At 38.3% G+C, this 17290-nt stretch overlaps 1 protein-coding gene across 5 annotated transcripts in view; it reads left to right on the top strand.

Moving 5' to 3' along the window:
- Positions 1 to 17290, top strand: part of ANKS1B (ankyrin repeat and sterile alpha motif domain containing 1B) — a 1156475-nt gene that overhangs the window by 386016 nt on the left and 753169 nt on the right. For all 5 annotated transcript variants that reach the window (XM_060413093.1, XM_042247116.2, XM_042247115.2 and 2 more), the window contains exon 10: positions 14335 to 14500. In XM_060413093.1, coding sequence (XP_060269076.1) covers positions 14335 to 14500 — 166 coding nt within the window. The remainder of the gene's footprint in view (positions 1 to 14334; positions 14501 to 17290) is intronic.

The following is a 17290-nucleotide window of genomic DNA, read 5'->3' as shown; positions in this document are numbered from 1 at the left end:
CTTCCTGGGGAGGCCTTACAAATATCTGAGAAAATAAGTGAAGCTAAAGGCAAAGGAGAAAAGGAAAGATATACCCATCTGAATACAGAGTTCCAAAAAATAACAAGGAGCTATAAGAAGGCCTTCCTCAGTAATCAGTGCAAAGAAATAGAGGAAAACAAGAAAACAGAAAGACTAGAGACCTCTTCAAGAAAATTAGAGATCCCAAGGGAATATTTCATGCAAAGATGGGAACAATAAAAGACAGAAATGGCAAGGACATAACAGAAGCAGAAGATGTTAAGAAGAGGTGAAAAGAATACACAGAAGAACTATACAAAAAAGATCTTCATGACCCAGATCATCACCATAGTGTGATCACTTACCTAGAGCCAGACATCCTGGAATGTGAAGTCAAGTGGTCCTTAGGAAGCATCACTTTGAACAAAGCTAGTGGAGGTGATGGAATTCCAGTTGTGCTATTTCAAATCCTAAAAGATGATGCTGTGAAAGTACTGCACTATGAGCCAGGAAATTTGGAAAACTCAGCAGTGGCCACAGGACTAAAAAGGGTCCGTGTTCATTGCAATCCCAAAGAAAGACAATGCCAAAGGATGTTCAAACTACCACACAATTGCATTCATCTCACACACTAGCAAAGTAATGCTCAAAATTCTCCAAGCCAGGCTTCAGTAGAACATGAACCATGAACTTCCAGGTCTTCAAGCTGGTTTTAGAAAAGGCAGAGGAACCAGAGATCAAATTGCCAATATCTGCTGGATCATCGAAAAAGCAAGAGAGTTCCAGGAAAACATCTACTTCTGCTTTATTGACTATGCCAAAGCCTTTGACTGAGTGGATCACAACAAACTGTGGAAAATTCTTAGAGATCAGAATACCAGACCACTTTACCTGCCTCCTGAGAAATCTGTATGCAGGTCAAGAAGCAACAGTTAGAACCATAATTGGAACAACAAACTGGTTCCAGATTGGGAAAGGAGTATGTCAAGGCTATATATTGTCACCTGCTTACTTAATTTATATGCAGAGTATATCATGCGAAATGCCAGACTAGATAAAGCACAAGCTGGAATCATGATTGCTGGGAGAAATATCAATAACCTCAGATATGCAGATGACACCACCCTTATGGCAGAAAGTGAAGAAGAGCTAAAAAGCCTCTTGATGAAAGTGAAAGAAGAGAGTGAAAAGTTGACTTAAAACTCAACATTCAAAAACCTAAGATCATGGCATCTGGTACCATCACTTCATGGTAAATATATGGGGAAACACTGGAAACAGTGAGAGATATTATTTTCTTGGCCTCCAAAATCACTGCAGATGGTGACTGCAGCCATGAAATTAAAAGATGCTTACTCCTTGGAAGGAAAGTTATGACCAACCTCGACAGCATGTTAAAAAGCAGAGGCATTACTTTAACAAAGGCCCATCTAGTCAAGGCTATGATTTTTCTAGTAGTCATGTATGTATGTGAGAGTTGGACTATAAAGAAAGCTGAGTGCCAAACAATTGATGCTTTTGAACTGTGGTGTTGGAGAAAACTCTTGAGAGTCCTTTGGACTACAAGAAGATCCAACTAGTCCATCCTAAAGGAAATCAGTCCTGAATATTCATTGGAAGAATTGATGCTGAAGCTGAAACTCCAATACTTTGACCACCTGATGTGAAGAACTGACTCATTTGAAAAGACCCTGATGCTGGGAAAGATTGAAGGCAGGAGGAGAAGGGGACGACAGAGGATTAGATAGTTAGATGGCATCACTGACTCAATGGACATGAGTTTGAGTAAACTCTGGGAGTTGGTGATGGACAGGGCGCCTGGCATGCTGCAGTCTAATGGGTTGCAAAGAGTCAAGACATGACTGAGCGACTGAACTGAACTGAAAAATTCATAAATTAGCCAGAAAGAGATTTATATCAATTCACACTTCAAATAAGACCCATTTTTCCAAGCCATCACTAACACTGTGTTATAGCTATAGCAGTTTGATCAGGAAAAGTAGATCATGTGTTACTTTAACTAGCATATATTTAATTATAAATGAGATCAAACATCTTTTTATAGAAGAAATTTCTAGCTATTTATCATGAATTGCACCTATCCTTTGCCGACTTTTCTCCTTATGTTGATGATCTCTTTAATCCCAATCTGTAATTCTCTTTATATAATAAAGATATTAGGTCCTTGTCACACATATCAAAGAATTTTCCCAATTCTGTTATGTTTCTTAATTTTGATTTTGTATTTTAGTGGCTTTATGAAAGTTTCATGTTTGTAGGTACTCAAATCTATCAACCTTTTTCTCTACACCTCTGAATATGTGTCTGATTATAGCTTCTGATCAAAGAACATTCTTATTTTAAGATTATTTTGCAAGTATATTTACTTATTATTTAAATATTTAGCTGTAATTTATTTTATTTAAGTAATGGAGTATTAATACAGTTTTATTAATTATGACTGGCCAGTTATCTTTTTGGCAATTATTATATAATCCATTGTTTTACTACTGATTTGAAATACCATAATGCAATAAATTTTCACAAGCATTGAATCTTTGTTCTTTTAAGTTCTCTTCTCTGTTTTATTGCCTTTCAATTATTGTACCAGAACCATTTATAATTCACTTAAATATCTGATAAATGTTGACCTCCATCCCCTCCATCATTTTTCTCTTTTCAAATTGATACCTAGCTATTGTCAGAGATTTATTTTTCCAAATGCACTTTAGGATCACTTGTCAAGATCCAAAAGGTGTGAGAAGGAAACCATTCCATCAGTTCAGTTCAGTTCAGTTCAGTTCAGTCGCTCAGTCGTGTCCGACTCTTTGCGACCCCATGAAGCGCAGCACGCCAGGCTTCCCTGTCCATCACCATCTCCCGGAGTTCACTCAGACTCACGTCCATCGAGTCAGTGATGCCATCCAGCCATCTCATCCTCTGCCGTCTCCTTCTCCTCCTGCCCCCAATCCCTCCCAGCATCAGAGACTTTTCCAATGAGTCAACTCTTCACATGAGGTGGCCAAAGTACTGGAGTTTCAGCTTTAGCATCATTCCCTCCAAGGAAATCCCAGGGCTGATCTCCTTCAGAATGGACTGGTTGGATCTCCCCATTCCATACTACTGCATTAGATTTAAGACTTAAATTTACATTAAATTTAAATGAGAGTGAAAGGATCACTATCTTTGAGATATTGAGTCATAAAAAGATGTGTTTTTTCATTGGAGTCCAATTTTAATGTTCCTCTCTCAGTGCTTAATAATTTCTATTACTTCTCTATGTATGTTACTTTCTGCTAGTGTTACTGTATTAGTTTTTAGGTGTTGCAGTAACTAGTAATCACAAATTTAGCAGCTTAAAAAACCATAATTTGTTATTGTATGTGTCTTAAGTTGCTTCAGTCATGTCTGATGCTGTGTGACTCTATGGACTATAGCCAGCCAGAATCCACAGGATTCTCCAGGCAAGAATACTGGAGTGGGTTGCCATGCCCTCCTCCAAGGGATCTTCCTGACCCAGGGATCTATCCTGCATCTCTTATGTCTCCTGCACTCACAGGCATGTTCTTTACCACTGAAGTGAAGTGAAGTCACTCAGTCATGTCTGACTCTTGGTGACCCCATGGACTGTAGCCTACCAGGCTCCTCTGTCCATGGGATTTTCCAGGCGAGAATACTGGAGTGGGTTGCCATTTCCTTCTCCAGAAGCTCTTTCTGACCCAGGAAATGAACCCAGGTCTCCTGCATTATAGGCAGACATTTTACCGTCTGAACCACCAGGAAAGTCCTAGAGCCTTAATATTTACATTTCTGGAAGTCTAAAGAATGTCCCCCTGGGCTAAATCCCAGGTTTTGATAGGGCTGCATTCCTTTCTGGAGACTCTAGAGGAGAATCTGTTTTCTTGCCAGTCTGTCTTCTATGAGCTGTGTTCATTCCTTGGCTCATGGCTGCCTTTATACCTTGAAAACCAGCAATGGCCAGTCAAGTCTCTCACATTGCATGAATCCAACACCAACTCTCCTTCCCTCTTTCACGTATAACAAGCATTGTGATACTGGGCCACTTGGATAATCCAGGATGATCTCCCCATCTCAAGATTCTTAACTTAATCACATCTGCAAAGCTCCTTTTGCATGGGACATAATATATTCACAGGTTTTGGGAAAGTTAGGGCATTATTGTCTTACAATGTCTTCATCCTCTTCTCCTACTCAAAGTTTTATTGTCTGATTGTTGCTCATCCTCTTCTCCCACTCAAAGTCTCTTATTTTCTTATTATTGTGTATTTATGTTGTTATCTTCCTCATTGTAAAGTCACTGTAAGTCTGTAGGGGATACTTTTCTTGATAATGCAGGACACATCAGAGCAGTAAAACTGTATCCAATAGCTTTCACCTACTTTGAGTCATTTAGAATTGTGAGTCATCTCTAACTTTGAAAAAGCTATAAGACCGCACTCCTTTGCATTAGTATTACTTTTCCCATTATGAGAAAAATAATTCAGCAAGCAGTGAATACATGCAGGTATCTTGTATCATAGTACCAATATAGTACTTCTATTGTCTTATTTATTAAAGTCTTCAAACTTGTCTAAGTCAAACCACCATCTTCTGTTCTCAAGAGATGACTTGTCTCAATCAAGCTAAATTTAAAGTCAGTGGCAGACAACCTGCTACTTGCCAAGCGAATGCTCACCTTGAGCTGAAACCTGTCTCTTTGTTACCATCTCTCTATCTGCACTCTTTCTGACAATTATAGTGATTCCTCTGTTTTTCAAGTACTTGTGAAATGTGTTTTTACTACCTTTTCTCCTTTAATCGTTCCCCATATTACATGAGTTTGATACTCAGCACTTTCCTTATCCATGTGCAGAGAAAATAGTCCCTGTGGTCTTTGTATCTCCTTGAATGTAGGCCCCCGTACCAAGCTGAGTGTACCAGGTGTGGTTTGCTGCAATGTTGGTTAAGCTGCTTCACTTTCCTGTATGTGGTTAAGACAGAGCTGTATTTAGGAGGTAAGTTCACAGAGGTATCTTGTCAAAATTGTCTAGAAAAGCCTCTAGATCACTTTATTTCTGATTAAAAAAAAAAAACTACACCATTGATATTATTAAGAAATGACTATGCCCATACCTGGATCCCTGATCATTGCTAAGGTTTTTCATAAGTCAGAGGCCAAGTATCCTTCAGCCTTTTTGATGAATAAAATCGTGTACTCCTTTGCAAGAACTTCCCTCAGAGCTCAGCTGGTAAAGAGTCACCTGCAATGCAGGAGATCCCGGTTGGGTTCCTGGGTTGGGAAGATCTGCTGGAGGAGGAATAGGCTACCCACTCCAGTATTCTTGGGCTTCCCTTGTGGCTCAGCTGATAAAGAATCTGCCTGCAATGCAGGAGACCTGAGTTTGATCCCTGGGTTGGGAAGATTGCCTGGAGAAGGGAAAGGCTACCCACTCCTGTATTCTGGCCTGGAGAATCCTGTCAACTGTGTAATCCATGGGGTGGCAAAGAGTCAGACACAACTGAGTGACTTCCACTTTCACCTTCACTCCTTTACAAAGGATGGATCATATAGTTAGCCTGTCTTTTAGAAAATTCCTAAACCAGATTATTCCCAATTCTAATTAGCACAGAGGAAGGAAGGACTGTCATAGTGTCTAGTTTAAATATCATATTTGTATTAAATCAGCCAGTGTTACATTATGTCTTTAACTGATACATTACACACTGACTCATACTTTCATCTGTAACTCCTGTTTCTTTTTTCATGGTATTGCTAATCTATATACCCACATCCTGAATTTTTAAAACTCATTTCTTTATTAAACTATAGGACTTCATATTTAATCACTCATAAACTTTGACTTGTTAGACTAGCCCACCCCTCATGATCTTCAACTTTTATAGGAACATAGTGCAAACAGCAAGTGAAAGTATATTACTATTGTTTATTTTTCTTGGGGAGACATAATATTAACTTATTCGGTGCTCTCAGTATACATATTTTAAAAGAAGCACTATTTGGTCCACACATTACACAACTAACTGTAACAGGTACAATAAAACTGACTAAGTAAGTCTAACCATTAAAGCTGGTCATTCAGGAACTGTGAAGTTAGGCAGTATAGGGCCTTAGAGACATGTTTAGAATTTTGGGACAAACCATTAGTACCTCAGACCTCAGAAAAGGGCTAGCAAAGACCAAGGCAGAGAACACAGTCTTAGGCATGCTACCATTATAAAAATTCAAGCTCAGAAATAAGTCTGGGATTCAGGAACCAGGCATTTGAATAAAGATAGAGGCAAAATATCAAGAAAAAAGCAAAAGCTGCTAACTAAATTGGAGCCAAATTCTGCTAGGTTGGATACAATGGAACCTTGAAAAGTGAGTAACCAACTGTTGGACCTCAATTCTTTAAATCTCTTTGGTTCATTTCCAGGATTTACCATAAAGAGTGCTTTGGCAATAAACGTGTATAGCAAAATCCAAATTTCCCACAGTAAGGAAGAGAGCTTGCAAAGGCTAAGAGGTGGCAGGGTTAGGTACAACCTAACAATGAGCAGTTTCCTCTTTCCTTTAGCTCTGGCAATAAAGATCTTGTCATAGTCCTTTCATCTGTGATGCAATAGTATCAACACTATAGTTACTGATATAAGATCTAGGTTATAGCCCTAAAACTTCCATTAACCAGATGTTAGTTAATATTGGACAGCTAATAATTCCAAGCCTTAGTTTCTGAATGGGGATCATAGTAACACTGGGAGGGCTGTTCAGTTCAGTTTAGTTGCTCAGTTGTGTCCAGGTCTTTGTGACACCATGGACTGCAGCACCCCAGGGTTCCCTGTCCATCACCAACTCCTGGAGTTTACTCAAACTGATGTCCTTGAGTCGGTGATGCCATCCAACAATCTCATCCTCTGTCATCCCCTTTTCTTCCTGTCTTCAGTCTTTCCCAGCATCAGGGTCTTTTCAAATGAGTCAGTTCTTCACATCAGGTGGCCAAAGTATTGGAGTTTCAGCTTCAGCATCAGTCCTTCCAATGAATATTCAGGACTGATTTCCTTTAGGATGAACTGGTTGGATCTCCTTGCAGTACAAGGGACTCTCAAGAGTCTTCTCCAACACCACAGTTTAAAAGCACCCATTCTTCGGCCCATCAAGTCAATGCAATCCCAAAGAAAGGCAATGCCAAACAATGCTCAAACTACCGCACAATTGCACTCATCTCACATGCTAGTAAAGTAATGCTCAAAATTCTCCAAGCCAGGCTTCAATAATATGTGAACCATGAACTTCCAGATGTTCAAGCTGGTTTTAGAAAAGGCAGAGGAACCAGAGATCAAATTGCCAATATCTGCTGGATCATTGAAAAAGCAAGAGAGTTCCAGAAAAACATCTATTTCTGCTTTATTGACTATGCCAAAGCCTTTGACTGGGTAGATCACAACAAACTGTGGAAAATTTTAAAAGAGATGGGAATACTAGATCACCTGACCTGCCTCTTGAGAAATCTGTATGCAGGTCAGGAAGCAGCAGTTAGAACTGGACATGGAACAACAGACTGGTTCCAACTAGGAAAAGGAGTATGTCAAGGCTGTATATTGTCACCCTGCCTATTTGACTTATATGCAGAGTACATCATGAAAAATGCTGGGCTGGATGAAACACAAGCTGGAATCAAGATTGCTGGGAGAAATATCAATAACCTCAGATTTTCAGATAACACCAACCTTATGGCAGAAAGCAAAGAAGAGCTAAAGAGCCTCTTGATGAAAGTGAAAGAGGAGAGTGAAAAAGTTGGCTAGAAGCTCAACATTCAGAAAACGAAGATCATGGCATCTGGTCCCATCACTTCATGGCAAATAGATGGGGAAACAGTGGCTGACTTTATTTTTTTAGGGCTCCAAAATCACTGCAGATAGTGATTGCTGCCATGAACTTAAAAGACGATTACTCCTTGGAAGAAAAGCTATGACCAACCTAGATAGCATATTCAAAAGCAGAGACATTACTTTGCCGACAAAGGTCCATCTAGTCAAGGGTACAGTTTTTCCAGTAGTCATATATGGATGTGAGAGTTGGACTATAAAGAAAGCTGAGCACCAAAAAATTGATGGTTTTGAACTTTGGTGTTGAAGAAGACTCTTGAGGGTGAGCTGTTATGAGAGCTAAATGATAATCATCTGACTAATGAAACGTTATTTACTTTGCAGACTGTAAAAACTTCATAAAGAGTAATTTGCTATTCTTCTTACAGTGGTTTGAATCTGTGATAGTTTTTGAATGATATTATTTCAGATTTGATTAATTCAACAAATGTTTAATAAATGAAGAGAGCTCCTTTGAAGCAAGTTGGAAATGCACCTTCTCGCATCCTGCCCTTGACTACTTCCTTAAGAGTAGGGCCTGGCCATGTCTGCTTTAACAATCTCCAAATGACCCTGCCACCTGTGAGAGGTCTATGCTGCATCCCCAGAGATTGTGATGAAGTAGCTGTGGGTGCAGCCATGGCACTGGGATTTTGAAAGCTCCCTGTGACTCTCCTGTTGTCAAGGTCAGCAGATGCCCTTCTGGGTGCAGACTCCTCTCTCGAGCCAGACGCATGCAGTCCAATAGATGCTTCTGCAGCCATGAGAGTGCCGAGTCTGCACAGTCCAACGTGGGAGCCACCATGCAGCCACTGAACCCCTGAAATGAAAGTAAGGAGCTAAATTCAAATTGTATTTAATTAATTTAAATCTAAACAGTTGCAGGTTGCTGCCATCTAGGACAGTACAGTCCTAAAGCCACAGAAGGTCTCCCTGGTGGCTAGTGGTAAAGAATCCACCTGCCAATGCAAGAGATGTTGGTTTGATCCCTGGGCTGGAAAGATTCCACTGGAGGATATGGCAACTCACTCCAGTATTCTTGCCTGGGAAATCCCATGGACAGAAGAGCCTGGTGGGCTACAGTCCATAGGTCACAAAAGAGTCGACTCGACTTAGTGACTAAACAACAACAGTTTCAGATTTCATTAATTCAACATATGTTTAGTAAGTGCATACTACATGAAAAAAATGTTTTGTTGTGGTCCCTGGTGGCTCAGATGGTAAAGAATCCTCTTGCAATGTGGGAGACCTGGATCCTATCCCTGGGTTGGGAAGACCCCCTGGAGAACGGAAAGGCTATCCACTCCAGATTTTTGCTTGGAGAATTCCATAGACAGAGGAGCCTGGCAGGCTACACTTTCATTTTTGAGCTTCCCAGGTGGTACTAGTGGTAAAGAACCTGCCTACCAATGCAAAGGATGTAAGAGACAGAGGTTTGATCCCTGGGTCAGGAAGATCCCCTGGAGAAGAGCATGGCAACCCAGTTCCTTGCCTGGAGATTCCTACGGACAGAGGAACCTGGCAGGCTACAGTGCATTGGGTTGCAAAGAGTTGGACACAACTGAAGCGACCTGGAACTCAGCACTTGCCTCTATAGTTCTTTAATCTAGTCAAGGAATCAGGCCTTGAAATACTAACGAAATGATAGCTATTTTATGTATTTCTTTTTTAGCATGCATTCATAGAGTCCTACTATGCAGGTGGCACATTTTTAGGTGCTAGACAAGCAGGTCTTTAGTTATTAGCACCATCATCTTACATTAATGGGATTATATTTCTCCTTTAGTTCATTCTTCCAGATCTTGTTATTTTAATGAGTTTACTCTCTGGATAATTAATGCATTGAATGTAATCATTCAGCATAGAAATTCTAAGATATTATGAAAGACCATATTTAAAAAGAATCAATATGTACTACGATTAGAACATTTTATGATTCTTTAATCAGATAAAGTTATGATGAAATGAAATGAATTTATTTTGACCTGACTTTCTATCAGTAACATGGTAGTGTTTGAAAGTGAATTAATTGGGAGAGGAGCAGGGCTAGAGGCAAGGAGACCAGTTTGGAAGTGTTCTAGCAGTTCAAGTAATAAATAATGGGGACCCAGACCAAGGTGGTAGCAGAGGTAGAGAGAAATGAATGTGTTTGAGGTACAGAATTCAATGTTGAATATGGGACTTAGGGAATGACTGGGCATGATGCTGAAGAAGAGTGAGAATGAAGAATTGTCCTCAAGTTGTTTAAGTGACTGGGGTGTGGAAGTACTGTTTATTGATAGGAAGCAAAGGAGAGGCAATTATTTGAGGAGAAATTGACAAAAATGTTTAAAGAAGTTTTTTTGAAAAATAGACATGAGGATAATCATGAATGCTTTGATAAGGATAAATATGCAGAGAGACATATCCTTCCAGATAGTTTAATCAAGGGCTTCCTTGGTGTCTCAGATGGTAAAGAATCTGCCCACAATGCGAGAAACCCGGGTTCCATCCCTGGGTCAGGAAGATCGCCTGGAGAAGGGAATGGCTACGCACTCCAGTATTTTTGCCAGGAGAATTCCAGGGACAGAGGAGCATGGTGGGCTACAGTCCATGGGGTTGCAAAGAGCCAGACAGTAGGATTGTGGTGCTGGAATAGACTGATATATGGAATATTAGAAAATCCAGAAACAGATTCAATTATATAAGCATATGGTGTATACCTATTGTCACAGGAATTCTACTTCAAAAGATGTGGCTCAGCATGTAAACAGGGATACATGCACAATAATGCTCCCTTAAAAGAAAAACATTATAATTTCAGTATGGTAAGACTGACTGAGTTATGATCATGTGTATACTGGGACTTGAATTCATCATGTAGTCATATACTTGTCCTTGAAACTTGTTCAGAATACATTATTAAAGGAAAATATCAAATCAGAAAACATTATATACCTTTGTGTGTGTGTGTGTATATATATAATATCTTTATATAAATCTTACAGAAAATCTCTTGGACCTTTATCCTACTTGGGGTGGGAAAATGCAATGCCCTCCTTTCTTTTCTTAATAACAAAACAGCTGGGAAATATTTGAAAGTCTGTGGTCAGGAGAATGTGTAGATGAATGTGTGGTATACCTATATGGCGGTTCTTGCGTCACACTGAAAATAAACGAAATTCAGAAGCAGAGTCTTCATTGAAAAAAGTCACAGGAGAGCAAGAGCACTTTATATTGTGTGTATGAAGTTCAAAGCATACCGTACAAGCCATTTATTCTTTATTGATACTCACTTATATAGATAACGTTTTCACAACAATGCAGGGAATTATAAACACAAAGTTCAGAACAAGATTTAACCCCAGTTGCCGAGGGAAGGGATGGGAACAGAATGGGGAACATAGGATGGGAGGGGTGGGTCTCAGTGGTCATGTTCTGTCTCTTAAACATGGACACATGTGAATTTATTCTATCATTTTATAATATCATATATTCTCTTTCGAGAGATACTTGTCAGGTATTCTGTTGAATACCCTGCTTCTTTTTGGCAATATGAAATATTTGGTTACATAAGTGCAGCTTTGCTAAAACTATCTCCTCCCCTTGGGGCTCTCACTCTCCATAAGGAGGCCATGTGTGTACTACAGACTTCTATGCCAATGAGAAATAATGGCATTCCCTTAAGAAGAAGAGGGTATACTTCATTATTGTTTAAAATAGTTTGTCTTTCCTTTACACTCACCCACATGTCCACACACATAGAAGCCATTTGAGAGAATATACACCAAAATGTTACTATTAGTGATTTGAGCATGCTAGATTTCATGTGATATTTTTTCCATTTCTATTTCCATTCCATTTCCAAATATTTCTTTAATAAATGTATTTAATTTACTAACTTATCCTGTGTGGTTAAATTTCAAAGTTGTTTTCAAGACTTTTAAAATCCTCATAATTATTTTCAAATATGGTAAAAGTCCAGCCTAACCAAATCCATGAAAAATAATTGTTTGGATTAATTTAATTTTGAGATCAACTAAGGTTTAAGCTGGGGCTTTCCTGGTGGTTCAATGGTAAAAATCCACCTGTTAATGCAGGAGATGCTGGTTCAATCCCTGGTCAGGAAGATCCCTTGGAGAAGGAAATGGCAACCCATTCCAATATTCTTGCCTGGAAAATCCCATGGACAGAGAAGCCTGGTGGGCTACAGTTCTCTTGGGTTTGCAAAAGAGCTGAATATAGTTTGATGACTAAACAACAAGTTTTAAGCTAGAGGCTCTTTCTTCATAGACTCATTACCATCTCATTGAATCTCACTTTTTTCACTTTTGATATTCAAAGCAGTAAACAATAATAAGGAAGACAGAGTAGTAAAGTAATTTACATCTTTAAAAAGCACTATCCTTTTCCTTTTCCTAACTGGTACTTAGACTTGTTTAAAATGATGTTCGAGACTGTTCAGTTAATCAGTAAGTATTTACTGAGGACCCATTATGTGGCAGGAGTTATATTAGATTCTGGGGGTAGAATGTGAATTAGAAAAATTCTACCTCTCATGGAGTTTAGAATTACCTGGTGTATTCATTGTACAGTGTCTTTTATACATAATTTTATCAGTAACTGTAAGCATTTCCACATATGAGGAGTTCATTGTGTTGCTTTCTAGTGCTATTTAATTATTTTATCAGTGCACATCCATTTTAGAAGATAAGCAATATTTTTAATTCACAGAAAATTGTTTTTTGTGTTGACTCAAATTTTCCCTCCTTGACTGATAAACATTTTTCTTTATTCTGCATCAAAAAACTTTAGAATAAATCTACCACAGCCTCTTATACCCTTTCCCACTCTGTGGGAAGCTCGTGAGGGATAGCCTTTCAAATATATTGAGATAACTATTACGCGGCTGTACGACTTCCCTGGGATTGAACACTGCAGTTCCTTTCATCATTTCTTCTGTGTCATGGTTTTTAAATCATATACCATCCTGATTGCTTTCCTCTGGATGCTTTCAACTTTGTCACCCTTTGTTGTTAAAAATAAATTACTCCCAATTTCCTGCTTTCAATAGAGTAGAGTGAACATAATTGACTCTTTGATGTGTGAGGGTCTGGTATGGTCTGAAAGCAATTACTCTGACCTTGAATACTTATTCTACTATACTGTAAGTGTCATTAAAGAAAAAAAAATAGGAGCTTGTACTAAATCTTTACCAATCCTTGGATATATAGTGCAAGCTTTTTTGAAAATGAGGTTTTTTTTTCATTTGTTTTTTTCTTTTGATAATGAAGTATGGTTTATAAAGGTAATATATATCAAAAGTAAATCCAATTAATTGTCAAATTTATCATGCAGATAATCTGTTTTTCTTTTCTGATAAACTACAAACTTTCTGATTGCAAGGATTACGTCTTATTCATTTTTAAAACATTTCCAGCAATTAGCATAATTCTAAATGTATATGATATGTGCTCAATAAATATTTGCTGACCATTAATGCCTTGTATGGGTTTCCCTGGTGGGTCAAATGGTAAAAAATCTGCTAGCAATGCAGGAGACCCAGGTTTGATCCTGAGTCAAGAAGATCCCTTGGAGAAGGGAATAGCTACCCATTCCAGTGTTCTTGCCTGGAGAATTCCATGGACAGAGGAGCCTGGTGGGCTACAGTCCATGGGATGTCAAAGGTGGAGAACAACTGAGTGACAAATACACACTCTCTCTCACAAACACACAATGCCTTATACAAGATATAAAGACATTATAAAATGAAATGAATTCCAATTTTTAGAATATATTGAAGAATCAGCAATATAGAATAAGACCTTAATTTTATCCTAACCCGAAAAGAGTAACCTTAGTATATTAACAGTATTCACAAAGAAAGTGTGTTGGGTGGGAACACATTCACTTCTAAATGACCAATTAGCAATGACTCAAACAATAAGAAACTTTAATAATTGCTTAAGAAACCTGAAGAAACTGGTCCTGAAACTATCTGAGCAACTCAATGATATTATCAAGGTCCCAGGCTTTTAAAAAAACCCTGCTCTGCAAAAGCCTTTTTGCATAAAGAATATTTTTCAAGAAGCCTCCCAGCAAATTTCCCTTTGTATCTAACTGGTCAAAAACTGAGTCATATGGCTATCTCTAGGAAGCAGGCAAAGGAGAAGAATCTTGGGAATGACTGTTCATTAAACAACTGTTTATGCCACAAGTAGAAAACACACATATTTTATAAAAAAGAGATCATGACTTGAAATTAAGAACTTTAGGGATAACTTCAGGGGAACCAAATTACAAGGACCTTTCTAAAAAGATAATGGTAATATTGGGTTGCACAATTGTATAACTTATTCAAACAGATGAATCATCACCTCTCAATCGCTTTTAGAACTGACGAAACTTATTATCTTTTCTAGTTTTTATAAATTAAACAGGCTGTGTCTTTATCACAAAGCTATTTTTATTTTTTCTCCTTCCTTTCAGGAGTCCTATCCAAAGAAGAGGAATTACACTATGGAAATTGTACCATCTGCCTCTCTGGATACATTTCCTTCAGAAAATGAGAATTTTCTATGTGATCTCATGGACACAGCAGTTACAAAGAAGCCTTGCTCCTTAGAAATTGCAAGGGCCCCTTCTCCAAGAACTGGTAATATTTCTTACTAACATGGACCAATTCAGTTTACATGTTTGCATATTTGAAGATGTATCATTAGTATTTTGATATCCTACAATATTTCTAAAAATGAAAGGGCCCCAATATAGTCATAAGGATTTTTTTTTTCATCTTGAAGTGAGTCCAGGTAAGTTGGAACATTTTTGATGTGAATGCTCTTAATTTCTTGGCAAGAGCTCTCATGGAGCTGGTACTGCCATGGTGAAGACACTCTGAAACCTTTTAATAGTGAAAAACATTCTAGGTCAGATACAAAGCTTTGGGTCCTTCAGAGTCTCATAGCAAATTTGGTAGCAAGAATCTTTAAGTATAGTTTCTTGCATCCTGTCTGCTTCCAGGTTGTCAAAGCATACTCAGCTACTTTATGTATTTTATTTCTTTTATGGTATTTTCAGATCCATTACTTTATTTATTAGCATTATAAACTGGTGAACAAGATGAACAAATATGCCCATTTTGCTGATGAGGAAATTGAAGCTAAGTGTCTTATTTAATATCAATACTTTGAGGGGCCTTTGCTTGAACATGAGTTTTTTTTGTCATCATGCTTGCTTTCTATTCCTATGCCACTGCCTGTGAGTGAAGAATGCAAAGTAGTTACATGAAAGCTAATGGGAGAGGAGAGCTTCAAGTGGGTGGTCAGCATATTCAAGTGGGTGGTCAGCATATTCAAGTGGGTGGTCAGCATATTCAAGGTTGCAAAGAAATTGTAGAATTTCTGAGGAGAGGCTTTGTTTATTTGTTTGTTTGACAATCCAATTTCTGCCTGTCTTTGAAAAGTAAGTTTAAGAAATGATATAATAAAACTAGATTTTTAAAAGCTAACAGGTTGATACTCAGAAGTGCAGAAGGAAAAGGGAGTGGAGAATACAGATTACCCTTTGAAGAGGATTAGAAAAAAAGCTAAAATGCTCACACAAGAAGAAAGTGGTATGAGGGAGAAATAGCTGGTTTATTTTAGGATAAGTAAGACTTGGTCAAGTTTAGAAGTTGGAGGAGTTTGCTGATGGAGAACAAGAGATTGAAGACAAAGAGTAAAAAGAGAAAACTGATGGGTATAAATTAAGACTGAGAGTCTAAGAAAGCACAACCACTGCTTCTCTTAGAGAGAAGGAAAAATAAAGCATTATGAATACAGAGAAAGCCTGATATATGTATGTCCAGATGGGTTCAATTTCTGAGTAATGTAAGGGTTATTGACTGAAAAGAAGAGTTCAATGTTGAGAAGGGTTAAAGTAAAATTCAGAAATACTATTTTAAGTGACTGGCTATGGAATTTTATAGAAGTGAACAAGTAGGTTTTGGAAAAGTACCGAGGCCATGCATGCATGCGTGCATCCTCAGTCATGTCTAACTCTTTGCGACCTTGTAAACTGTAATCCACCAGGCTCCTCTGTCCATGGAGTTTCCCAGGCAAGAGTACTGGAGTGGGTTGCCATTTCCTTCTCCAGGGGATCTTCCTGACCCAGTGACTGAACCTGCATCTCTTGCATCTGCTGAATTGGCAGGCAGATTCTTTACCACTGAGCCACCTGGGAAGCCCAGGGTGTTGTATGAATCATAAGCATGTGGAGGGAAGATTTTTGCATGAGATCAGAGCATAATCATGAAAATAGTTAAGGTTTATTGAGCATTTACTGGTACTAGATACTATTATAAGTGCCTTATATACATTATTTCCTGTAATTCTTACAATGCTCCAAGATAATAATACCATGATTCCCATTTTATAGAAGAGGAATGTGAGGCAAGGAAATATTAGGTAACCTCCCAAGGTTACATGTAAACAATGGATGATTCTGGGACTTGAACTTGGGTTGTCCCCTTATATTCCTAAATGCTGTGTTAATTACACTGCTGCATTATATTAAGAGCTAAAATGGAATAGAAAGTGTGAACCAAGTAGTGAAATCCTCAAGAAATGTGGAATTATGCCTGGAAATCCACATATGGTAACAATAAAGTCAGGAAAAGTATGTTATAATAGAGTAGCATAATCTTCAGATGAGCGGATTAGATGAAGGTACAATAGTGGGTGATTCAGAAGCAATCATGGAGAGTGAAGACAATGCTGAGAGATGGTAAGAATGAAACTCGAAAAGAATGAAAAATCTTCTGTAGGAGAGGTCATAGGGGAAAATAGTGGGGAAATCAGGAGTAAAGTTCAGTTAATGTAGGAATATATATATATACACACACACATATGAATTTCATATATATATACGAAAATTTAAAAGAGCTTTAATTAGGGAATGGAGGTAGAGTGTTAAGTTAGGGGTCGTGGAAGCAGGAATGAAGACATTATTTATTCATTAAATAATTGAAAACTAATCGACTTCCTTCACTTGCCAGGCACTTTGCTGCATGCTGAGGAGGATACAGGGATGAAAAATAAATGGACCCAGGTTTTAAAACTAATTAGGCTCAGAACAATTTTCCTGCTGAAGGAAGAAAAAGAAAAAAACAAAAAGCAGCATGCTGGATAAAAATACAGAAAAGGAAGACTTAAAAGCATCAAAAAGGCGACAGGAAAATTATGTAAAGTAAATAACATTTAAATAAGGATCATGTTTTTATCAGTATACTGCTACTAAGTCGCTTCAGTCATGTCCGACTCTGTGCAACCCCATAGACGGCAGCCCACCAGGCTTCCCCCTCCCTGGGATTCTCCAGGCAAGAACACTGGAGTGGGTTGCCATTTCCTTCCCCAATGAGTGAAAGTGAAGTCGTTCAGTTGTGTCCAACTCTTCACGATCCCGTGGA

The sequence above is a fragment of the Ovis aries genome, chromosome 3 (assembly GCF_016772045.2).
Source record: "Ovis aries strain OAR_USU_Benz2616 breed Rambouillet chromosome 3, ARS-UI_Ramb_v3.0, whole genome shotgun sequence".
NCBI lineage: Eukaryota > Metazoa > Chordata > Mammalia > Artiodactyla > Bovidae > Ovis > Ovis aries.
This window is presented reverse-complemented; position numbering and strand designations above follow the sequence as displayed.